The following is a 22,499-nucleotide window of genomic DNA, read 5'->3' as shown; positions in this document are numbered from 1 at the left end:
CACTACTAACCAACCGGACAAGAATGATAGGTCTCCGAGCCATTCAAATCCACCTTTGTCTGGCCGCCTTCGTGGGGGGAGTAACAATGACCAAGAGCTTCCTTGTTGATATATATATATATATATATATGACTTTCATTATATTGTGTTCTTAGATGGTGAAGCCAGCATAAAGACCCCAATGCCCAAGAGGTCAGTAATAGCCTGTTCGAAAATGGCGCGGGGCTAGATGCCGAAGTCCAGATCCAGCGGTAGCAATCAATTCCATGGGACCTCTTCTACGTCTTGGCAATTGAAGGATGCCGGCCAATGCATGTAATGTCGATGTTCCAGCAGTTAGGTTGGGTGACACTAGCTAGACAAGAAGGCAGCCGTAGAAGAAAGAAAGAAAGAAAGAAAGAAAGAAAGAAAGAAAGAAAGAAAGAAAGAAAGAAAGAGATACAATGGATGGGGAAATGTGGCGAGTGCTTGTGAAGCAGACAAGGGAACAAAAAATAAGGCAACAAGCCGGAACGGGACCTTCAATGATGATGTTAACAGACACAATAAGAGCTGCTAACTACTGCTCCCCTCTCATTCAGGGTATTTGTTTCAAAATTTGAGGGTGGTGGTGGTGATGGTCATTGGTTTCCATGGTCAAATCGACGGACCATCACCCGTCGTCATCGGCAGCCATCCCATGATTGAATTTAATACCAGGTACAACGCTGTCACAGGATCACATAACCTTCATTCGGACCAGTGCTTCAGCTTGACGGTAGATCATCCGCCGACCAGCCTCGACCCTTTGCTTCCCACCCAAGCTTTTTGAGTTCAGCCCTCGCCCCCTCCAGAACAGGGAACTCAGAACGCACGCACGGCATCTCACATCATCAGGAGAGATAGAAGAGGAAGGACGAAGATGGTAGGACCCTGATCTCGTGCAGACCAGGCGGGAGCAAAGAATAGCTTAGCGCGGAAGCACAAGATCGACCTGATGGCGATACTCGGACGTTCAAGAAGAAATAGGTTACTGGGAGGTGTAAGGTAAAACCACACGAGTTCTCCCCCGTCGGTTTGAACAACCCGACCCGGGACCAAGTCACGGGTTAAGGTAGACCAGGTCGCTGAGTCGATATGTCCGACTTTTCATCTACGGACTATACAATGGTCTGGCAGGCCTTGTTACAGCGAGTTGAGAGCAGCGAGTAAAAATAATATCGCCTGGATTGGATCGGATGCAGCAGTCGCTAGATCGTACCTCAGAAGCAGAGACTGACTGGTTGCCCATTAAGTAGAACGGGTAACAGGTACTGTACCTACCGTAGTCAAGATCCCCAGCCCTCAGCTTGCAGCTCGTCGGCCGAAGGTCTAACCGAAACAGACCAACCGGATGATCCCTCGCCTGAGAGGCTTCTTCAGTAATTCATTGGATAGTAGGCTTTCCTGCTCCTGCTGTCGAAGATTTAAGGGTGCTTGCTACTCACCACTATTATTTAGTAGTCAGGCGAGGAGATCATGGTCAAGGCCCGGCTGAGCGGGGCAAAAAAGGAATATCGGGTCCTTGGGAGAATAGAAGAAGGGAGGACCAGAAGAGGTTCAACAACGGAAGAAATTATTGGCCCGCATCTGCCCAGAACCGGACGGGCCAGTCTCTGATCATTCCGGTTCAGTAATGAAGGGATGGAAGATGAGCCAGTGCTTACCTGCTAGTACGGATAATGGAGTGGTAGATGACGGTTGCCGTCCCCCGATCTTTACAGACGGTCGATGATCGACTGGTTCTAAGATCATTCTATCGACCGTGCACGTCTATCCCAAAGAGCCGGTTTCGGTTCATCGACGGAGAAGCAAGCAGATCCAGGCTCATCCTAGCCCGACTGCAGTAAGAGTTACAGTAGGGTCAGACAGAACAAGAGAGGTGGGGAAAGAATGCGCACAGGCACTCGGACCCCGAACCCTTCCTCTTGAATCGCTAACCCCAATCGATGAGCCGACGGAGAGCCCCCGCGTACACTATTCCAGTATGTATTTCTGGAAGTGCGCCTTTTGAATCATAGCCTATACGGTTTGCACCTTGCTGGCGAACCAAGTGGTCAGTGAGTCCTCGAGCTGCGTGTCAATGATTGGCGAGGCGATCCACGTGTTCTGAGCCTGCAATGCGAAGGGAAGGGCAAACAAATCACCAAAGCAGATAGGAAAGAAGGGAAACCCTCGGATTAGTGGTAGTTAGATTACTTCCAGTCAATATTTACAGTGTATTCCGAGGAAAGGAAAGGGAAAAATGCCTAACATTTGCCACAGCCGCCGAGAACCATTGAGGGTAAATCGGCCTTGCCGTGGGCTTGCAAGGCTTGCTTGCCTTACAAGCGGAGTTACTACGAAGCGTGGTGCAGGCAGGCGGAGATAGACAGACACACATGAGAGTATCAGATTATCTTCCCACACACCACACACCACCATCCATCCTCCCAATTTACCTACGTAGCAGTCAGACCGTCAGCCAGTTGCTGCAGTGGCTGAACCCTGTGCATCTACCGCATTGCATTTGATGTGATTTACCTTCCCATGCTCAACCACCAGGACGAGTGACGTAATGGGAGGTTGCCCTGCCAAAGATCGTGTGCCCTGCCATTGATGTAGTAGGCCAGGAGGAATTCGAGAGGGTCAGTCTAACAGTAGGTAGTCAGTTGGTCTCACCGCGCGCGCCCGCGGCGGGAGTCGGCGCGCGTCCAAAACGGACTCCCTCCATCACGATGCGCGTCGAACCGAGGGAAACGTTCCTCGAGATAGTTTTCTGCCCCGACGAGTGATTTCAGTGCTGGGGTTCGAATCCTTTGACAGGACCTGAAGAATGTTATGTACTGTGTACCACTGGACTTGTACATTACAAACATCAGGGATCAATCAATCTATAGCCATTGCCGGTTGAGATGCGCCAATCACTCTGTTTCAGTGTCTTGCCTTCCCAATCAGGCATATATTTGCCTGGCGGTTCAAATGAGCCCAGCCCAAACGGGCAATACTCTGATCAATGCGAAGGATTTTCGACCTCGATATCGACGACACTACTGACGGTACTGTAGTGACATGACGTTACTTACACAATACAGTTCATGGGATCACTTCGAGTACTAGCGGTATCTGCCCAGTGTAATCAGTACAATACTGTAATTAATAGTACGGGACTCACCTCCTTTGCAAATGACTGATTGACTGACTGACCATATGGAGCAACTGCCGGTGCCAACTCATCTGCGGCTGTCGAGGTACATACACTACACGGAGTACAACCCAACCTAACAATATCCGCTTTTCATTCTGTGCAGTCTGAAGTTCGAATAATAGACAAGGTTTGACCTTACAGAGCCCCGAGGGGAAGTCTATTATCGCCCCCGTAAACAATATCTATCCTTTTGACGAGAGACAAAATACAACCTCCATACATCCCGACGACTATCGACGATTCCCCCTTTTTTATCCCCTAACCTCGTACCTGAAGCTCTGCAGTTCGGTGTGAGAGCCACCGGGAGAGAGCAGCTGAAACGTGCCTAGTCCTCACACTCACTAGGACCACAAATACCCCTGTCTCATCATGTCCCCCAGAGCCCTTAGATCTGAACGACATGAAGAGAGTCAGATAGTGAATAACCGTCCCCTATTCTATTCTAAATCCACCATCTCCCCCGGTCGCTGATCAGAGTTCCCTAACCCCCTACGATCCACGATCTAGGAACCAAATACAAAAAAAAAGTCCTCCCTAGAGATCTCAAACAAACCTGTGCCACCCACAATCGCCTTCATCAACACCTTAATCTTACTCTCATTTGTAGTGGTAGTCAGCATACAGTACCTTGACCCAAACTCTATAATTAAACTCAGACCCCTCCCTCCTACTGTTCCGGGCGCGATCTCCGCAGGAAGTATTGTATTTCGCCTATCAAACCCAGGTGAAAGAGAACTGGTAGCCACAATTAGTACTGTAGTCAAGAACCAGCTATAGCCAGCGACGGAGTTATTACATGCATTACACTCTGCGTGAGCCACCACGATCGCGAATCGTCCTGTCCAAGCCCCAGCCCAGCCCCAGCCTCAGGGAGGTGGATATGTATGGCATGGAGCTCTCAAAATTAAACATCAAGATACAAGTACATACATACTAACTACTACTAAACTAGACGGAGCAATAGTCAATTACTTTCTTCACTTCCCTGCGCCTCCTTTCTACCCTATTTAGCATTATCATACTACTAGTTGATCATTGTAAATTGTCATAAGATAGTAGCGGGCTAGCCAGTGCCGTAAGCTTTAGTTACCGACGTAAGGCAAGGCATACATACTACTTCCGATCAACATCTATATCAAACCAGCGTAAGGGTTCTAGAAACAGTATCAACTGAAAGTATCCTGATTCAAGCTTCACTTCACAACAGCAACAGCCCCGTTCTCGAATATCAAACTCTACCACAGCCAGACGACCACGCAGTGAGCTTAGCCCCGGGATCCCATCTAGCGACACAGCCGCGCTACGCCTCGCCGCCACCAGCACAGCTACAATACAAGCCCCAAGAACCTATCACCTAGACACAGTCAACTAAATGATATCATCCTCCAGCACGTCACCCTAACCTGAGTAAAACTGAATCATCGCTCCGAAATGTCCCCAAATCCCCATCCCAATAACAACATACTCGTAGAACCACCTAGGTACGGTAGGTAGACTACTGTATACGCACTAGTAGTTCCGGCCAGGTTAGTTCAAGGTTACCGGAGTGACAGACCGGAAGTGGTGCGTTTTTTCCTGGGCAGTTCGGTTCCAGTTCCAGTGCCAGCCCACCGAGTCCCCTTCCTTCCGAGTGGAGGTCCCACAGCGCACTCCCTCCCATCCCCGACGGTATGTCTCCACTTACTCGTACAGTCAGTAAGTCAGTGAGTAAGTAGTTAGTTAGTACTTAGGGTGTGGCCCCATTTATCCAGGGAGGGCCTGGGTGGATTATAGATAGATAGGGGACTCCGAGTTAGGAGGGTAGATAGGGGATGGAGGGGGAGGGAGCATATATCGAGGGATAGTGGAAAGGGGGTACTGCAGTGCTAGGAACAGGTGACAGTGGGTTCGTGGAACCGACCTAAATAGCAAGAATTAAAGCAGTCGGTTTGATGGGGACTTGACGGCAGTGACTGACTGATTGCTACACAATACATACAATACTAAGGACATGGTGATGTGGAGGGGTCCTGGTGGATGGTCCCCCAGAGCTAACATAACTAATAAAAAGAGTTTCACGGCTGGGAGATGTCTGTCTATGCTTGAATGCTTGGACTCGATGAGAAGGAGGTACGGACAGTAAGTCCATCTTCGCTGTGTCCACTCACTCACTCTCTTACCCATTTCTGGGCGATGATCATATTTTCCACGAGAACTGTGTGCTATGCTTATGTAGGTAGAAAGTACTCTAAATCAGCGATGTCGGTGCATCCAATGGACTAACTCACAGGCTACCTACCGTAGTCGGTACACTCACTAGTTGCCCGATTAGGAAAAACTAGAATCACACTACCTCTGCCTTGGCTGGCTGGCTGGCTGGCTGGCTGGAGGACGACAGCAAACTACACCGTACAAAGCGAACCATGTCCCCGTGTGAGATTTACTTTCATTCCATCTGTTCATTCATGCAGACAGCCCTGGGTCGTCGCGCCCCAGTGGCTGGCACAGTCTCCGCTTCACCGCTAGATGCCTCGGCGCGGAGATGCTCCCCAAAATCGTTGCGTGAAAACACAACAGCACCTCAGATCGCGTCAACTGACGGTGAAACAGCATGTTGGTCAAAAAAAGTCTCGTTATTCAATTCAATGCTTAGATATGCTAATGTAACACATGGATATCAGTACAGAGGGACTCAATCCCCAGTAGATCTACGTATATGAGCGTCCGGCCTCCCTGGCTGACGAGCTATTTAACCGGTCACCTTGAAGATGGACTCGGCAAGACGCTTGACGTTGCCCGAGGTGATACCGGCCACGGAGATACGGCCATCCTTGGTGGCGTAGACGGAGTGCTCCTTGGCCAGGACGTCCATCTGCTCGGGCTTGAGGCCAGTGTAGGCGAACATGCCGATCTGCTTTCTGTTAGAGCTATCACCCAGGATCGCAGGTCGCCGTGGCACTTACCTGGCTGGTGATGTGGGACCAGTCGTGCTTGCTGCCAAGCTCCTCCAAGTTCTTGCGGAGCAGGGCGCGCATCTCGATGATACGGTCAGCCATGCCCTTAACCTCACCCAGCCACTGCTGGTTCAGCTCGGCGTCGTTCATGATGGTGGAGGCGACACGGGCACCGTGGATGGGAGGGTTGGAGTAGAAAGGACGGATGAGAATCTTGACCTGAGACTCGACGCGCTTCTTCTCCTCGGCCGACTCGCAGACGAGGGAGAAAGCACCGACACGCTCACCGTAGAGACCCTACACATAGACGATACGCATTAGCATCAAACAGCCGCCATTCAAAGAGCTTTCCGAGCCTACCATGTTCTTGGCGAAACTCTGGCACAGAGCAATGTTGTGGCCCTCCTTGACGAAGTGACGGGGAGCGAAAGCATCCTGGTCAGCGTTTCCACTGGCAAAGCCCTGGTAGGCCATGTCGAAGAAGGCAAAGTGGCCCTTCTCCTTCATGACATCGCTAATCTTGCGCCACTGCTCCTGGGTGGGGTCGACACCAGTAGGGTTGTGGGCACAGGCGTGGAGGAGGATGATGCTGTTCTCGGGAGCAGCCTTGATGTCGGCAAGGAGACCCTCGAAGTCGAGGCCGATAGTGTCCTTGTTGTAGTAGCGGTACTGGGCGACCTCAAGACCGGAGTCCTTGAAAACGGCACCGTGGTTGGCCCAGCTGGGGGTGGGGAGGTAGATCTTCTTCGCGTGGGGGTAGAAGCGCTGGAGGAAAGCACCACCGATTCTCAGGGCACCGGTACCCGAGATGGTCTGAGTGATGACAAGACGGTCATCCTTGAGCACGGCGGAGTCGGAGCCATAGGCGAGCTCGGCAGCGGCCTTGGTGAAGGAAGGAATACCGGTGATGCCAGCATACTCCTTGTCCTGGCGAGAGGCAACGACCTTGTCCTCAGCGGCGCGAACCGAGGGAAGGACGTAAGGCTTGCCCTTGTCGTCACCTATGCGAAACAACACCCGATTTTAGTTTATTTGTGAACAATGACGCTCGGATAATCAACGTGAATGATGACAGGATTGGTGGCAAGAACGTAGATGATGGGAATTGCTTACGGTAGGCACCAACACCGAGGTTGATCTTCTCCTTGAAGGTATCGGCCTTGAAGGCCTCGGTGATACCCAGAATGGCATCCTACACACTCAATGCATCAGCAATGGCTCTGAAACAAGCTCCTCATCATCAAAGCGCTTACCGGAGGACCCTGGGGAACCTTCGACCAGGCCGAGGCGTGTCTGGCACCGACGATAACAGTGCGCATGTTGGCGTCACGCGCAACAGCCTGACGGCTGGCAACTCGGAGAGTGGACAACATTGTGATGTGAGATAAAGAAAAAGATGTTATACACCGAGAGAAAAGGGACAAGCACCCAACAGATGAGCTACCGGGACAAGGAAGGATAAATAAGATGGAGAGAATAGTTCAGGATGGATGGGCGATGTGTTTTATTTTTGACTCATGTGAACTAACTAGGGAGTTTCCGGGGAGCAACGCGGGCGGGCTCGGATTGGCCCTGCCCTCCGCATCTGCGCGGGTTTGCCGCTTGGGGGTTGGCGCATTGCCCGTCTGGAGCTTCTGGACTTGTTATTGGATTCGCGACTGAATAAGATATCGTTCTCATTAAATATGCCGATTCAGGCCACATTGTGTTCCGTTCCAGCAACAATTGTACTCCATCCACCCATATATAATTAATTGTTTGGTATGGATGGTGTCTACATGACCATCCGATCTCTACGGAGGAGGATGGATAGATGGATGGATGGACACCTCTACCCACCACGGATGCAGATGGTCAATGTGCAGATGCCGGGCCGGCTTCGGGTTTAGAGTACCGTAAGTCAGTGTCAGGGTCTGTGTTCTACTTGCTTGCTTTGCTTGATATCACCCCATTCGATGATGGTGGATTGACGCTGGTTTCTCCCCTCTCGCCCGTGACCGCGTCCCGCTCTCGGTGAACTGTTTGAGAAAGAAGAGCGGCGGCTCATTGCATGGGCTGAGGCTTGGGTTTCCCCTCACGAGGAGTTGGGGTAACCTTTGTTATAAGCTAAATATTCATGATGCTGCCATTTCCCTCCGGGTTTGGTTCAAGATGCATGGTGATAGAGTTCTCGCCGGGGTATACGAGTGCTCAATTGATTCTACTGTCAACTGAGTGAATGGGGATTTTAAGGTTCACACACAAAACTTATTACATTTCATTCTCAGAGTGGCGGGTTTTCGCTGGCCGGTGTCGGCAAGAAACCAGCTGGGGGCGTCGGTTAAATTCCCCCACACGCCAAGTCTGACATGTAATCACACCATGTGATCATCATCCCTACTCTTCCTCTCTGGGATCCCTGACCGGCCATGCCAGTGATCCGATCTACTATACATCAGATAGTATCTACAAGTGAAACAATCTCAAGAGTCTGGAATCAATGCTTGATTCTCCACACGGCATTTAACAAGCCATGCTGTCATGTTGTCACTAATGGTATAAGAAAGATTTGTACGGAGTATATGCAACATAACGGGTGGCTGCGTGTTCAACCACAACAATCATCGAAGTAGCTCCAGCGACAGGACATGGTCGCAGCAGCAACAGCAACAGAAAGCATATCGTAGCCCTTTAACCCAGGCGTACACCAGCCTGGCGGTTCTTTCGAGCGGTCGCCCCCATAGCATTGTTCATACCCGTATGTTGACTACTATCCAAGGCGCTCATGGCTTCGCGCTTCTTCTCTTCCTCGATCTTCTTCAGGCGCTTCTCCGTCTTCATCTTACCACTGCCCTTGCCGTGGAACTGATGACTGAGATGCTTGAATGCTTCTTTTTGGTTCATCGCCCGACCATGCTCATCCACGTACTTGAGCTGGACATCGGGCTTGTACTCGCGGTTGAACACCTCCGCCATATGACGCGCATCCTGCTGGTCGCGCTGCTTGTTTTCCCAGCGAGCATACTCCTCTCGCTCACGTGCAGACATACGATCCAGCTTACCCGATGCTCGATCGCGTTCACGCTGCTGGCGGGCTCGTTTCTCGGCTTCGGTCTCCATGCGCGTCTTCTCTTGCAAGAACCGGGTCCGGTCACGCAAAAGCGAGTTGTGGTCTGCAGCGTCGGATGACTTGACCAAGCCACGTTGTTTGAGCATATTGAGTGTAGCCCCCAGACCCTGATCCAGGGTTGCTTCCTCGTCCAATCCGGTGGTGCTAATCTGCTGCCGAGCCTGGGACTCCTCGCGCTTGATGCGTTCTTTGAGATCTTCCTCATCCTCAATGTCATTGTACGTCCGAACCATCTCCACATCGCCATCCTCTTCAACCTCTTCTTTGATACTGGGGCCTTCGCTTTTGGCGCGCCGCTCTTCGGCCGGGGTAGTTGTTTGCCTTTCCGGCCGTTCAAGGAGGGTCGGTTTTTGTAGGTTGGATACGAATTCAGATGTCTCATCAATCACGAGGCCGGGCTCTTCATCGTTCTCGCCTGGAGTGCCGGTATCCATCGGTGTCTGTGAGCTTTCTTCCCGGAGTTGTCGGGCAATATCCTCTGGGCGGGCTTTTTGTCGCTTCTTGAAGGCAGCGCGTCGTTGGCGGGTCAGAGAAGCTTGTAGATCGTCATCGTCGACGAAGGACACGTTTTGGTCTTCCCATTTTCGTGACGCAGGCGCGGAGACCGGTTGACCATTACTAGAGTCCACGTCCATAGCATTCTCGGTCGGTGTAGCTGTCGAGCCGGGTGTGGTAAAAATATCATCGTCATCCAGAACCGCCCGCTGTTTGGTGGCCTTGGCTTTCTTCTTCTTCGGTTTCTTGATCTTGACCTCGCTGATGTCCATGTAGTCGGATGTAGGAGTCTCCATGTCAAGGTCCAAGCTGATAACATTCTTATTGAGCTTCTCCGACACCTCCTGCCGCTTCGCCTCCCGTTCTTCAGCGGTCGATCCTTTAGAGTCGAGTGTGAAACGCTTCCGCTTCTTGCCCTCAATCTCCTCGTCATACTGCGCCAGAATCCCCGTGTTCTCCGCCGTAGGATCGTAGGCCGGCTTCCGCTTCTTAAGCTCCAACCGTTCCGTAGCCTTCTCCCTCTCTCTGAGATCCAGGTTCTCCAGCTCATCGCCTTCCTCCTCATTCTCATCGATCGTCGTATCCTTGAGCGTCAAGATATGATCCTCGCCGCCTCCAAAGTCATCGATCTCGTGTCCGACCTTGATCCCAGCGAGATCGGCCGCCGAGTACTCCGCCGCCCGTTCACGCTCCTCGAGCTCGGCCGCGAGGCGCCGCGCCCGCTCCTTCTCGATCTTCTTCTGGCGCTTCTTGGTCTGCATCAACCAGGTCTTGGTGTCTTCCGCCTCCGCCTCGCCGAGTGTGGCGCCCTCGAGTTTGGCGTTCCGTTGAGCCAGATCCCGGGCCCTCTTGATGGCGGCGTTCCGTTCCTCGCGTTTGCGCTTCGCTTCGGCCTCGTCCTGTATGCGTTTCCAGTTCTCGGACGCCATCGCCTCGCGCGACTCGAGGGTGCTCGCGGGGTCGTCCTCCTCTTCGGAGGAGGAGCCCGAGTCGTCGTCATGTTGGGCGCCGGGTACAGGCAGCGGCTTGAGACCGAGCGCGGCTCGGATTTTGTTGTTCTGCTCGATGGAGACTGCGTCGGCCATCTTTGAGGCGACTGGTAGAGTGTTCGGGGGAGAGAGCGTGATGGACTATGGAGCAAGTAAGAAGATATGAGGATAGGTGGAAAGATGAGTGTGGTAGTACTGGCAAGTAAGTAAATAGTAGTGTAGTAGTAGTTCTTAGATAGCCCGCTTCATGACCCTCACCCATCGCAATCGCCTCTCAACAGGAAAGGGAAGGCGGCGAGCAGATGCGACCGTTTACATAATCAGATCCAGGTCCAGTCTCGGTAAGGTTTAGCGCCAACAAATCACTTAGCGCGGGCTTGGCACCGACAATAAAACCCGCCTTCCGATTTTTGCTCTTCAATTTTTTTTTTTCTTTTCTTTTCTTCAACACATCACGGATCTGTGTCCAGAGATCCTGTTCACGGGAAAGAAAGAGACAGCTTGCTGTTTTTCTTTTGCTTCTGTGTTTCGGTTGATCACTGGACAGTTCGACGACTTAAGGAGCCATCACTTTTCTTTTGTTGGTGGTCTTTTATTATCCGGTCGACAGATCTCAGATTAAAGGTCGGCACTGGGTGTTCACTCTGGTCTTGAGCTCCCTTGTCTTCGGACTTGGTGAGCTCGGCTGGAGCCCCCAGTTTGCTGACGGCGTCATATTCCTACTCTCTTTACCGATTTTGGCCGTCGGCCGATGAGGTTAGGGAAAAACCATGACCAGCCAACATTACTTGTATAAACACCAGGGTGGTTTCTGAAGTGAATCCGCCAGTTGTAGTCTCGTAAACATACCTGGGGTAACCAGCCCATGTCTGGGATATAAGTCCTGGTTAATGCGCTATGCGTTTTGTCAGGTATATTTTGCTTGCGAATCTGGTCGCGCGTATGGGCGCAATGTCACCAAGCGACGAGCTATATGTTGTACCGGGTTCTCGGGGATCCTATCCATCGAGCCTTCACATGCGAACACTTCTATAACCGCACAAAATCCGACGCATGATATCCAGCCCAAGCTACCAAGCTACCACGCTCCCACCACCCAGTTTTGATGCCCATAGTAAAGCCATGTACCATTCACGCCTGCACATGCGCATGCACTTGCCCATGTCATGTTTACTCATAACCACCATCTCACCACATCCCATAACCAACCACATCACCCCCCAAAAGGCAATTAAACCAAATCAATCACAACAACTTCAAATGCCCCGTCACACCATCAACCACACTCCTCGGCCCCAAAACCCCCAACACCGTCCGACTCCCACTGGCAATCTGCGTCCGCCCAGCATCCGTGATGACCCTTGCACAGAGCCCCAAACTGATCGCCTGCGCATACAGCATCTCCATCTCCTCCTCGGACTTAACCTGCAGCGCGATCTTGGCCTGGCCCTGCGCCTCCCAGCGCCGGAGCAGCGGCGAGTTCGGCGTGTGCGCGGTCAGGTATTTGTAGCAAGCCAGCGTGGCGTGGGAGCATTGGGCGGCGATTTTGCCTGTATCCCCGGTGCAAACAAAATCAGTATAATCCTCAAATCGTAGAACAAGTAGGTGACAGGGTAAAGCCAGCCAGCTGCGCGAGAGAGAAACATAAACAGAAACATAAACATAACAAAACATACCCTTGGTCATCCCCAGATCCGTCCGCACGACCAACACCAATTTGACCTCCTCGGCACTGTTATCGAAATTCGCCAGCTCGGAGCCGTCGCCCTCATTTTCGCTGTCCTCTTCCTCTTCTTCCTCTTCTTCTTCCTCGAACTCCTCGTCCGATGAGTCGCGGTGCACCTTCACATTATAGCTGTTCGGCCAGCCTTCTTTCTCTTTATTGGTGAAGAGGCCGAGCGATGACCCTTGGCCGAGGAAGTAGCCTGTCACACCGGCGAGGATGGCTGTCGCCACGACGTAGGCGGTCGTTGAGGGCGCGCGCTCAAGGTCGGCCATTGTGATGGTTGGTTTGTGGGGTTTGGGTTTGGGTTCTGAAGTCTGAGGAGGGTTCAGTCGGTTGGTAATGAGTGTGGTTTTAATTGAGACTGTTTTGGTTTGACTGCGATGGGCGGCGGAGTAGCTACTCTTTTTTTTTAGGTGCGGCGGGTGACGTGAGGGAGGCGGGACGCGCGCGGGCTGCACTACTAGCTTAAGGTTTTATGGGTTGGCCGCCAGCTGCCTTTGCTTGGGTTGGTAACCACCTTTGCGATGTGAACGATTAGTTTTCTGAATTTACTATATGCTAATTTCATGCTGTCACGTTTGTCGGGGGAGGGGGGGGGAAGGACAATTTACGCGATTACGAAAACCAAGGCCTAACCAAAACTCAACATGCTCCAATTGACTCGACTGGTGTACTGCTAATCCATTATATATACATCCCTATCCACGAAAAAATTGAAGTGCTACCATCGTTATCTCATGAACAGCGACGCCTAGTTAGGACGGCCAGCGGGCGCGGGGTTGAGACGACGGCCCCTAGTCATTGTATCAGTGACTACGACCAAAACAACCAACCCAGGGATGACTTACATGAAAGTCCTGCTGAAGAAGCTGATGAAGAGCATGAAGAGCCAGCTCGGGATAGAACCAAAGCCCCACATGACATAGCCGAGGGGAAGGAGAAGTCCGTTCTTAGCGAAGAAGCCATCGGTAGGGTGCAGAAGACCCTCGTAGGCCGGGCTCTGCTCGATGATCTTCTCGGAATGAAGCTTGTAGATTGTCTCGGGGGTAACGGTGGTGGTGTTCAGGTGGGCGGTGTGAAGAGTGGTAGGAGCGCGTCCCTCTCCAAGCTGGGCCTGAGGAACCTCGAAGTGCCAGACCGAGGGAGCACTCGCGGACCAAGCAGCACAGAGAACCTGGTTCGCCTCACAGTCCAGGCGAGCAAGGTTGGGAGAGGTGGGATCGGCGGAGAACAGAAGCACAGATTCCTAAGATTGCCATGACATGTTTAGCGGCCACGAGCACGAGCCTCGGGGGGGCTTATGTCCCCCTATTCGGGGCTATCTTACATTGAACGACTTGTCCGCTTGAGCACAGCGGCCGAAGCATGTCTTGTTGCCTCCAGTGACGAAGACGAACCAGTCCTGGGTATCAGATGCAGGCTCCAGCATCGACTCCCAGTTGGTCATATTCAAGTGAGTGACGGTCTTCTCCTGGATCTTCTTCTGTTCGACCACTTTCTGGACTTTCTCGACAGCGGCAGGCACAACCGGGGTAGCAGTTGGCAGGTAAGCCTTGGCCCTGTCTAGCCAGCCCTGGAACCGATCCGCAAGGGGAACCTGTTCCTGTGCGACAGCGAGCGCCGGAGCGAGAGCGAGGACCTGGATGAGACGCATGTTGCTAAGAAGATAACGCGTGGTCAGTATCAGGGGAGATTTGTATGGCGTGGAACAGTGCTGCCGTGGCTTCCGTAGACGAGCAAGAGAGAAATAACATACATGATCTGATTTGGCTAACGCGACGAACGCACCTTGTAAAGAGACTGGAAAGGATTGGAAGGCCAGAAGATGGACAGCAGGCAGCGGAGGAGAACAGGCAACCTGTGTTGACAGAGGTTAGGTGAAACAGCCACGATGGACGGACACTACCTAGTAAAGTCTCCGCGACAGGTGGCCTAACTCTAATTGGCGGCCAGCCCATCCTGCCTCAAGCTGCCGCGGGAAGCGGGGAGCCCGCTCAGCTTCCTTGCCTTTCTGGAATCTTTTTTCGCTTCCACAAGCCATGCATTTACTATCTATAGATAGTGAAGAACAGTTTAGGTAGCCGGTATGTACGATTTTCTGAATTAGACTGACACCCGTGATTGTGGCTTTGTCTCCCTCACAAAACATTTAATGGTTTTGGTAGCCTAGCACAAGATGGAACAAATCGGGTGTCAACGGGACATAATGAGACAAGTCGCGCCCTATTGTCCTAAGCCAACAACTGTACTCAACGTGATTTCATCCCCTTTCTCTCAGTTCTACAGCTTGATAGTAGCCCAATAGCTTAGGATGTAGTAGGAACATTTTCATATTCTCGAGCTCAACACCAAAATTAATTAACATTGAGGTATTGTTTGTGTCTGTCAAGGTTCTAGGGCGTGGTATACTCCAAGGTAACAGCATCAGCATATCAACATTGTTCCTTCTTCCACATTCGTGCCCCAGTCTACCCATTGCACCTTCCGCACACTGGCTAGGGTCAGGGCAGATTCCTGAATACTAAATCCTATTGTGATTCAATGGCCAGCGGGTTCTGATTCTAACTTCTCATTCGTCTTCATGTATACTATTTATGGGTCTACCATCGAGAGCATAGATACACCATACAGACTATACCGCATCCTCACAGTCAGACTTTCAACCACGCGTTATCGACCATGCCGGAGATACTGAACTACTGTTTCTCTTCCTTGTGCAGGGTTCTCATGGCCTTTGCGGTGCTGATCACGTTCTGTCGCGACATTGGAGCCATGGCAGGTGAAGATACCGGAACTGGTATGCAAATTGTTTGATTGGGAAGCGCATATAGCAGCACACGAGCCTGTCTAATCACCGAAGCAGTGACTACCCTTGTTACGGAGTTTGCTTGTAGTCAGGCAGCCCCTACGCCCATTCACAAACGATCCACTGTGGTATCCCCCGGCGACTTCCCCATCTGCACCGACCTCAGCGGTCCCTTTCGACCTTTCTGTCTTCCTGAGGATGGAACCGAAGTGACGGTCGATGCTACATACTATGTGACCTGGAACGCCGACTTTTATCCTTTGAACGCCACTATCACCATCGAGCTGAGATACTTGAACTCTTCCGAGGGCGATTCGGCATACACGTCTGAGAGGATTGACAACAGCTATGGCTATACCCACATTCGTATGCGTGAAGGTTGGCTTCAAGGGAAGCAGCGGAATGCTTTGACGCTCTACATAATCGAGTTAGATGCCGTGTCAAACAAGCGAGCCAGTGCTCGACAGGGACCAACTATCTTACTCCACATTCGACCCACGGAGCACCGCAAGCCTTCTCCTCAGCTACCATTCAACAGACTCGCGTTGTACATTGGCCTTCCCGTCAGCCTTGGGGTTGTGATACTTGTGGTGGCCGGTCTGTACTTTGGAATGCGAGAGAGTAGGCAGATCGACCTTGCGAATATCATGAGCTGCGGAGAGAAAGGCTATGGGATCGCGAAGTCCAGGAACCAGCGCCTAGGTTCGAAAGCAGACGATTGCGAAGGGTCAGATGCGTCCTCGGCATTGGGAAGATATACAGATGAGATTGACTCTGGTATGTCAGAAATGCTCCAGTCTGAGCATTGTGACCTGGATCACAATGCAAGTTTTGCATTCCGGCGGGATTCCTCCAAGCTAAGGAGCTGGAGGGTCTGAGTCTCCGAGTCCGAGGCGCGTAACTCTATGGAGTCTTTGACAGCGAACTGTGGGTCAAAGGATGCAGAGAGGGTCTCGCATCGCCATGCCAATTGCAAATAGCCAAATGATCTCATCGGTGTTTTTTTCGATCAAATTGACCGTTGGTGGCTCTATGCTTGATGTATGATGCTTGCTAGTAGTACAGGGCAAATCGGGGTGGACGGAATGAGGACAAGTGAATGTTATATATACTTATCACGGTGATTCAGCCTTCGGCATCTCTGGTCAACATGCTTCCGACAGCGCAAGAACGCAGTCGAAGGTTCAAGCTCAGAGATGTTAGTATGTTGCACTATGCGGCAGCCTCATGCCGAACAAAACATTGCTCTAATCATTGGTAATAATACTCTCTGGAAGTTGAGATATGACTCCAACAGTAGATGCACTCCACACGGCTAGTAGCAAGCCTTGCCCAAATCAGTCTAGTCCAAGCCACGGGTCCTTCCAAGATTTACCAACCTGGAGGCCGCACAGGCCACTGGCACTGGAGACTGATCCGCGGCCAATTGAAGGGTCAAGTCGGTAACCACGTAAGCACGCTGGCCAACGGGAGGCCAGGAAATGAAAAGCAGGAGCGATGCCGGAGGTACCGTCAATCCTCATTGAGTCAAGAGGATGGATGAGGATGTCCAAGGTGATGTATACTCAGCCAGGGGCCTACTTGTGTTGCTCGATAGAAGAAAGAGTCGGTTACCATGGCGAATCTTCAAGCTAGTCCAGACATCATTCTGGTAATAGCCAATAATATCAGCAATAGAATTAATAGCCGATAGTCGATTATCAATTTGTGTCGGTCCAGGCTGGCTGCCCGCTGCGGCCGACGCTAGTCATGGAGTTGCGGCGCTATCTTGAGGTTAGCCACCTGCCGATGTCGGGTCGCTTGCATTCTTTCCAGGCTTCCTGAATATGCAGCCAAATCCGGCCATGACTGGCCTTGACTGGCCAAGGGAGAGAGAGCCCTAGAGGCGAACCCTGACCATGAGCAATGATAGGACGCATAAACGAAGAACTGCCTTGCTACTCGTACAGTAGGGTTTTTTTCAAACGCCCTTGACACTTCAATCTCAGATATCTCAAACTGCCTCTTTCTCTCCCAGTCTGCTGCGAGTTCCCCGGTGTGGCAAATGATCCTAGAATTGAACCTACGTAAACAGGCCCGCCTGGATAAGGAACTGCCCTTAATAAGGACGATGACTACTGTATATTGACTAGACCCCATCGGAGACTGGAGACGACGTTCACGCTGAGCACTTTGGGCTGGTCGGAGGCGCTGTGAACGGCCAGCTGGGGTCAGGGTTCCCCACACCAACCGGGAAGGAAACGGCCAAAAAAGAAGTCTACTCAGTCATGGAAGGCCTATCCTATGGCAACCACTTAACTAAGTTGGTAACTAAGGCGTAGTTTCAGTGGGAACTAAATTTTTCATCATTGCCGCAGTAGTACAGGGGTGGAGGAAGGGGTTCCGCCCGAGAAGAAAGAGTCATACTTTGCCTGCGACCAGACCGCCCGCCTCTTTTAAGCCGACTTGGAGCCTATGACTCTTTTCTTTGATTCTCTTCTTCTCCTAGATCTTTTTATCATTTAAACCCATCCCCGCCTTGACCTTAACCTTAGCTGTCAGTATATCCCATCCTCTTCTCTTATCCTAGGTACCCGTCGTCATTTGGTCTCGTTCTCACCTTCCGCAGCTTCTTCCCTCTATATACTCCCTCTATCTACTAAGCTCACCCCGCCATATTCTACCACAATGTGCCCTGGTGCAGACCACGAGCCCAATGGGCAAGCCAATGGCGCTGCCCCCAATGTTAATGGTATGTCAAATCGGGATTGTTCGCATTTTTATCAGACATGGCATTCTCATTTAACACTCCGTCCAAGGTGACCACCCCGGTTTCACCGGCATTGAGACTCGCCAGAATCCCCACCCTTCCGCCTCCCGCAACCCCTACGGTCACAACGTCGGCGTCACCGATTTCTTGAGCAATGTCTCCCGCTTCAAGATCATCGAGAGTACTCTTCGTGAGGGAGAGCAATTTGCCAACGCTTTCTTTGACACTGAGAAGAAGATCGAAATCGCCAAGGCTTTGGACGACTTCGGTGTTGACTACGTGAGTCACATCATTGAGTGGAGAAGGGCGAGCCGACGTGGAGCATGCGCACTGACCATATCCCATAGATTGAGCTCACCAGCCCCTGCGCTTCCGAGCAGTCGAGAAAGGACTGCGAGGCCATCTGCAAGCTTGGCCTGAAGGCTAAGGTATGTTGGCTATGACGATCACGCTTTTGTTTAATTCCTAATGGTCTCTAGATTCTTACCCACATCCGTTGCCACATGGACGATGCCAGAGTTGCCGTCGAGACTGGTGTAGATGGAGTGTAAGTCGTGTTCTGGCTCATTTTGAAGCCAATATCTCCTAACAGTTACTAGCGATGTCGTTATTGGAACCTCCTCCTACCTCCGTGAGCACTCCCACGGCAAGGACATGACCTACATCAAGAACGCCGCCATCGAAGTCATTGAGTTCGTGAAGTCTAAGGGTATTGAGATCCGGTTCTCCAGCGAGGATTCCTTCCGTTCCGACCTGGTCGATCTCCTGTCTATCTACTCCGCCGTCGATAAGGTCGGTGTTCACCGGGTCGGTATCGCCGATACCGTTGGTTGCGCCTCCCCCCGCCAGGTTTACGAGCTCGTCCGTGTGTTGAGAGGTGTCGTGGGCTGCGACATTGAGACTCACTTCCACAACGACACCGGCTGTGCCATCGCCAACGCTTACTGCGCCCTGGAGGCTGGTGCTACTCACATCGATACCTCCGTCCTTGGTATTGGTGAGCGTAACGGTATCACCCCTCTTGGTGGCCTCATGGCCCGTATGATGGTTGCCGACCCTGAGTACGTCAAGAGCAAGTACAAGCTCGAGAAGCTCAAGGAAGTCGAGGATCTTGTCGCTGAGGCTGTTGAGGTCAATATCCCCTTCAACAACTACATTACTGGATTCTGTGCTTTCACCCACAAGGCCGGTATCCACGCTAAGGCTATCTTGAACAACCCCAGCACCTATGAGATTATCAACCCTGCCGATTTCGGTATGAGCAGATACGTTCACTTCGCCTCCCGTCTGACCGGCTGGAATGCTATCAAGTCGCGTGCTCAGCAGCTCAACATCACGATGACGGACGCTCAGTACAAGGAGTGCACTGCCAAGATCAAGGCTCTTGCTGACATCCGTCCCATCGCCGTTGATGATGCTGACAGTATCATCCGCGCCTACTACCGCAACATCAAGTCGGGCGAGAACAAGCCCCTCCTTGACCTTACGGCCGACGAGCAGGCTCAGTTCGCTGCCAAGGAGAAGGAGATCGCTGAGGAAATTACTGTTTAAGCCTGCGGCTTAACAGTTTTATGTTCCATTTGCAAGCGCCGCCATTGAATGACTTCGATGGGATTAGAGGGTCGCTTTCGTTCTAGAGTCTTCTGTTCCTGTTCCTGTTTGCAGCGGGCCCTTTTCCTGCGGGAAGATATTTCCTTCTTATTTTTCATTATGATTTCCACGTTTATGTGCCAAGGATCTTGATCTGGTTGTTTTCTACGGGGTTTAAAAAAGTCTTCCTTGTCCCTGACTCAAAAGAGAAGGATTCGGTGTTGGGGAAGAGATTCTGGGTCCTTGATTTTTGGACCGTGTACATACGCAGATATTGACTTTTAAACTGCATTCCAAAATACCAAGAGCTTGGTATATACTGTTCATTTCGTCTCGTTCCTGCTTCAAGAAATATAGAGTCAGTAAAGCCACCTACCTCAGGGCTACAGTGTGTTGTTTCCGTATGCGGAGTCTTTGGCATGTGGAAAGCCGAGGCAGCCTTCCGCGCGGCGGTCTTATCGCCGCCGGCTCCATTTTCCTGGATCATCCGACCGAACCCTTTCCCTCTCTCTCCTCCAGTCCACCTTCGTCATTCTTCCGGAGGTTGTCCTCAATCGGCTCCCTCCCATCTTCTTATCGATTGACCATCCATAATGGCACCGTCCGTTCTTCCTGTTGCCTTGCAAAACAAGCTGCTTGGCTACAGCAGGGCTTCCAACTCGCACTTGGCCGCTCTGCAACTGGATGTGTAAGTACATTACATCTGCACCGTGTTGCGTTTCCCCGCGTGGCAGCCCGGTTGAGCCCCAGCCCATGAGGCGCGTAATTTGATCTTGGTTCCGATTTCGCTAATAACGCAATTATATGCAAAACAGTATCCGGAATATTGTTTTCATTCTATTCATTCTTCGCTACGTTCGCAAGGCATATCGGTCGCTGCGCGGCTACGGTCTTTTCGGCAGCATTCGCAATGTCTACTCCACTATTCGGCTCTACTGCTATTCGGTCTTTTTGCGATTCCCCGGCGTCAAAGGCCAGGTTGACAAGCAAGTATCCACGGCGATCGAAGGCTTAGAATCGAAGCTCGTCGCAAGCGGCCCCGGCGTCACTAGGTATTTGACCCTTCCCAAGGAAGGATGGTCAGCCGAACAGATTCGCGCGGAGTTGAACAACCTGGCGAACATGGAACATACACGCTGGGAAGATGGCCGAGTCAGCGGTGCTGTATACCACGGCGGTCAGGATCTCCTGAAGCTTCAAGCTGAAGCTTTCGGCCAGTTTGGAGTAGCGAATCCCATTCATCCTGATGTGTTCCCTGGTGTTCGGAAGATGGAAGCTGAGGTTGTGGCTATGGTATATATCTCTCCTTTGGTCTATTCAGAACGTTGAACTCATATATGTTGTACAGGTCCTCGAGTTGTTTAATGCTCCCTCCGATGGCGCAGGTGTCACGACCAGTGGCGGAACAGAGTCCATCATTATGGCTTGTCTGGCGGCACGGCAAAAGGCATATACCGAACGGGGCGTCACAGAGCCTGAGATGTGAGTATTGATAATCCGCATTTCTTTTGTACACGTCCATTTGTTAATACTTTCTCAGGATCATTCCTGACACTGCCCACGCTGCCTTCATCAAGGCCTGCAACTACTTTAAGATCAAGCTCCACCGAGTTCCTTGCCCAGCACCTGACTATAAGGTTCATATTCCGTCTGTCCGTCGGTTGATTAACTCGAACACCGTTCTCCTTGTTGGTTCTGCGCCTAATTTCCCTCACGGTATCGTTGACGACATTCCCGCTCTGTCTCGACTGGCCACCTCGTATAAAATCCCCCTCCATGTCGATTGCTGCCTGGGCTCCTTTGTTGTTGCGTTCCTCAAGAAAGCGGGCTTTGCCTCTCCGTATGAGGAAGAGGGCGGCTTTGATTTCCGTCTCCCCGGCGTGACCAGTATTAGCGTGGATACTCACAAGTATGGCTTCGCACCCAAGGGTAACTCTGTGCTTCTGTATCGCAACAAGGTATACCGCAGCTACCAGTACTTTATATACCCTGACTGGTCTGGTGGCGTCTACGCATCGCCGTCTGTCGCAGGCTCGCGCCCTGGTGCGCTGATCGCAGGCTGTTGGGCTAGTCTGATGAACGTGGGCGAATCTGGCTACATCAAGAGCTGCCACGAGATTGTCAGCGCAGCGAAGAAGTTCGAGTCGTCGATCAAGGAGCACTCAATTCTGTCGAGGAATCTCGAGATTGTTGGAAAGCCCATGGTCAGCGTTATTGCTTTCGAAAGCAAGAATGATGCCGTTGATATCTATGACGTTGCTGATGATCTGTCCGCAAAGGGCTGGCACTTGAATGCTCTTCAGACGCCGCCTGCTATCCACGTGGCTTTCACCGTCCCCACAGCGTCAGCAGTGGATGCGCTTACCAGCGACCTGGTCGAGGTTGTTGAAAAGGAACTGGAGAAGGCCGAGGAGAGGAAGCGCCAGGGCAAGTCGTACATTGTCAAACGTGGGGACACCGCAGCCCTATATGGTGTGGCTGGTAGCATGCCGGATAAGAGCATCGTCAGCCGCCTGGCAGAAGGATTCCTCGACACCTTGTACAAAGCATAGATGGGTTTCCCGGCCTAAGAAGCTTGGCATTGTCTATACACCCCCGAAAAGTGAGAAGTGTCCGCACACGGCCCCTTGTGATCAGGGCCTTTTCTTTTTGCAAATAGTTGAATTGTGGTTTTCTGGTGTTTTGAGCGGCGTTTGCATATTTCCTATCCTTCCAGCAACAGAGCATTATTGTTATCATTAGAAGGCCAAACATTCTTTGGTATCAGGCACATTCGATTTCACATGAATAGAGCCATTCTATCGAAAATGGCAGTAAAAGAACACTATAGTACAAAAAAGTTGGGCTGATGTACTGTAAGTACATTATGATGCAAGCGAACATCGACCCCGAGAAAG

The 22,499-nt window shown here is 51.6% G+C and overlaps 6 protein-coding genes across 6 annotated transcripts; 3 read left to right on the top strand and 3 right to left on the bottom strand.

Annotated features, from left to right (window-relative positions):
• Positions 1–5,933: 5,933 nt before the first annotated feature.
• Positions 5,934–7,605, bottom strand: BO97DRAFT_395775 (putative aspartate aminotransferase; the record flags this gene model as incomplete). The annotated part of the gene is made up of 5 exons (XM_025694049.1): positions 7,392–7,605; positions 7,252–7,330; positions 6,499–7,139; positions 6,148–6,435; positions 5,934–6,098 (listed from the first exon to the last, which is right to left on the bottom strand). Exons 1-5 carry the CDS (start codon positions 7,509–7,511, stop codon positions 5,934–5,936), a joined length of 1,293 nt encoding a protein of 430 aa, XP_025548901.1. The 5' UTR covers positions 7,512–7,605.
• A 1,014-nt stretch (positions 7,606–8,619) lies between these two features.
• Positions 8,620–10,934, bottom strand: BO97DRAFT_407504 (U4/U6-U5 snRNP complex subunit SNU66). The gene has a single exon (XM_025695655.1). The coding sequence runs from the start codon at positions 10,825–10,827 to the stop codon at positions 8,809–8,811; it is 2,019 nt and encodes a 672-aa protein (XP_025548900.1). The 5' UTR covers positions 10,828–10,934; the 3' UTR covers positions 8,620–8,808.
• A 668-nt stretch (positions 10,935–11,602) lies between these two features.
• On the bottom strand, positions 11,603–14,328 carry BO97DRAFT_472237 (aminoacyl-tRNA hydrolase). The gene is made up of 6 exons (XM_025700115.1): positions 14,214–14,328; positions 13,785–14,115; positions 13,306–13,703; positions 13,152–13,155; positions 12,408–12,714; positions 11,603–12,281 (listed from the first exon to the last, which is right to left on the bottom strand). Exons 2-6 carry the CDS (start codon positions 14,109–14,111, stop codon positions 11,977–11,979), a joined length of 1,341 nt encoding a protein of 446 aa, XP_025548899.1. The 5' UTR covers positions 14,112–14,115; positions 14,214–14,328; the 3' UTR covers positions 11,603–11,976.
• An 856-nt stretch (positions 14,329–15,184) lies between these two features.
• On the top strand, positions 15,185–16,141 carry BO97DRAFT_427166 (DUF4448 domain-containing protein; the record flags this gene model as incomplete). The annotated part of the gene is made up of 2 exons (XM_025697183.1): positions 15,185–15,254; positions 15,321–16,141. 2 exons carry the CDS (start codon positions 15,185–15,187, stop codon positions 16,139–16,141), a joined length of 891 nt encoding a protein of 296 aa, XP_025548898.1.
• A 1,612-nt stretch (positions 16,142–17,753) lies between these two features.
• Positions 17,754–19,910, top strand: hcsA (homocitrate synthase). The gene is made up of 6 exons (XM_025692926.1): positions 17,754–17,799; positions 17,872–17,994; positions 18,062–18,291; positions 18,360–18,440; positions 18,492–18,559; positions 18,612–19,910. The coding sequence occupies exons 2-6, from the start codon at positions 17,931–17,933 to the stop codon at positions 19,561–19,563; spliced, it is 1,395 nt and encodes a 464-aa protein (XP_025548897.1). The 5' UTR covers positions 17,754–17,799; positions 17,872–17,930; the 3' UTR covers positions 19,564–19,910.
• Positions 19,911–20,130: 220 nt separating this feature from the next.
• BO97DRAFT_407499 (sphinganine-1-phosphate aldolase DPL1) lies at positions 20,131–22,368 on the top strand. Its single transcript, XM_025695654.1, has 4 exons — positions 20,131–20,290; positions 20,418–20,895; positions 20,951–21,084; positions 21,143–22,368. The coding sequence occupies exons 1-4, from the start codon at positions 20,196–20,198 to the stop codon at positions 22,152–22,154; spliced, it is 1,719 nt and encodes a 572-aa protein (XP_025548896.1). The 5' UTR covers positions 20,131–20,195; the 3' UTR covers positions 22,155–22,368.
• Positions 22,369–22,499: the final 131 nt, after the last annotated feature.

Source organism: Aspergillus homomorphus, assembly GCF_003184865.1.
Source record: "Aspergillus homomorphus CBS 101889 unplaced genomic scaffold BO97scaffold_35, whole genome shotgun sequence".
Lineage (NCBI taxonomy): Eukaryota > Fungi > Ascomycota > Eurotiomycetes > Eurotiales > Aspergillaceae > Aspergillus > Aspergillus homomorphus.
Note: the sequence above shows the minus strand (reverse complement) of the source record. Positions and strands in the feature narration are given on the sequence as shown.

What these genes read in the sequence shown, in the direction of transcription:
- BO97DRAFT_407504 (XM_025695655.1), bottom strand. Translation starts at nt 10,827, where the DNA reads ATGGCCGACGCAGTCTCCATCGAGCAGAACAACAAAATCCGAGCCGCG.
- BO97DRAFT_472237 (XM_025700115.1), bottom strand. Translation starts at nt 14,111, where the DNA reads ATGCGTCTCATCCAGGTCCTCGCTCTCGCTCCGGCGCTCGCTGTCGCA. An exon ending in AAGCGGACAAGTCGTTCAAT is followed by an intron (nt 13,704 to 13,784) that starts GTAAGATAGCCC and finishes TGGCAATCTTAG; the next exon opens with GAATCTGTGCTTCTGTTCTC. An exon ending in GGATCTGGGGATGACCAAGG is followed by an intron (nt 12,282 to 12,407) that starts GTATGTTTTGTT and finishes CCGGGGATACAG; the next exon opens with GCAAAATCGCCGCCCAATGC.
- hcsA (XM_025692926.1), top strand. Translation starts at nt 17,931, where the DNA reads ATGTGCCCTGGTGCAGACCACGAGCCCAATGGGCAAGCCAATGGCGCT. An exon ending in CGCTGCCCCCAATGTTAATG is followed by an intron (nt 17,995 to 18,061) that starts GTATGTCAAATC and finishes ACTCCGTCCAAG; the next exon opens with GTGACCACCCCGGTTTCACC. An exon ending in ACGACTTCGGTGTTGACTAC is followed by an intron (nt 18,292 to 18,359) that starts GTGAGTCACATC and finishes CATATCCCATAG; the next exon opens with ATTGAGCTCACCAGCCCCTG.
- BO97DRAFT_407499 (XM_025695654.1), top strand. Translation starts at nt 20,196, where the DNA reads ATGGCACCGTCCGTTCTTCCTGTTGCCTTGCAAAACAAGCTGCTTGGC. An exon ending in GCCGCTCTGCAACTGGATGT is followed by an intron (nt 20,291 to 20,417) that starts GTAAGTACATTA and finishes TATGCAAAACAG; the next exon opens with TATCCGGAATATTGTTTTCA. An exon ending in GGCGTCACAGAGCCTGAGAT is followed by an intron (nt 21,085 to 21,142) that starts GTGAGTATTGAT and finishes ATACTTTCTCAG; the next exon opens with GATCATTCCTGACACTGCCC.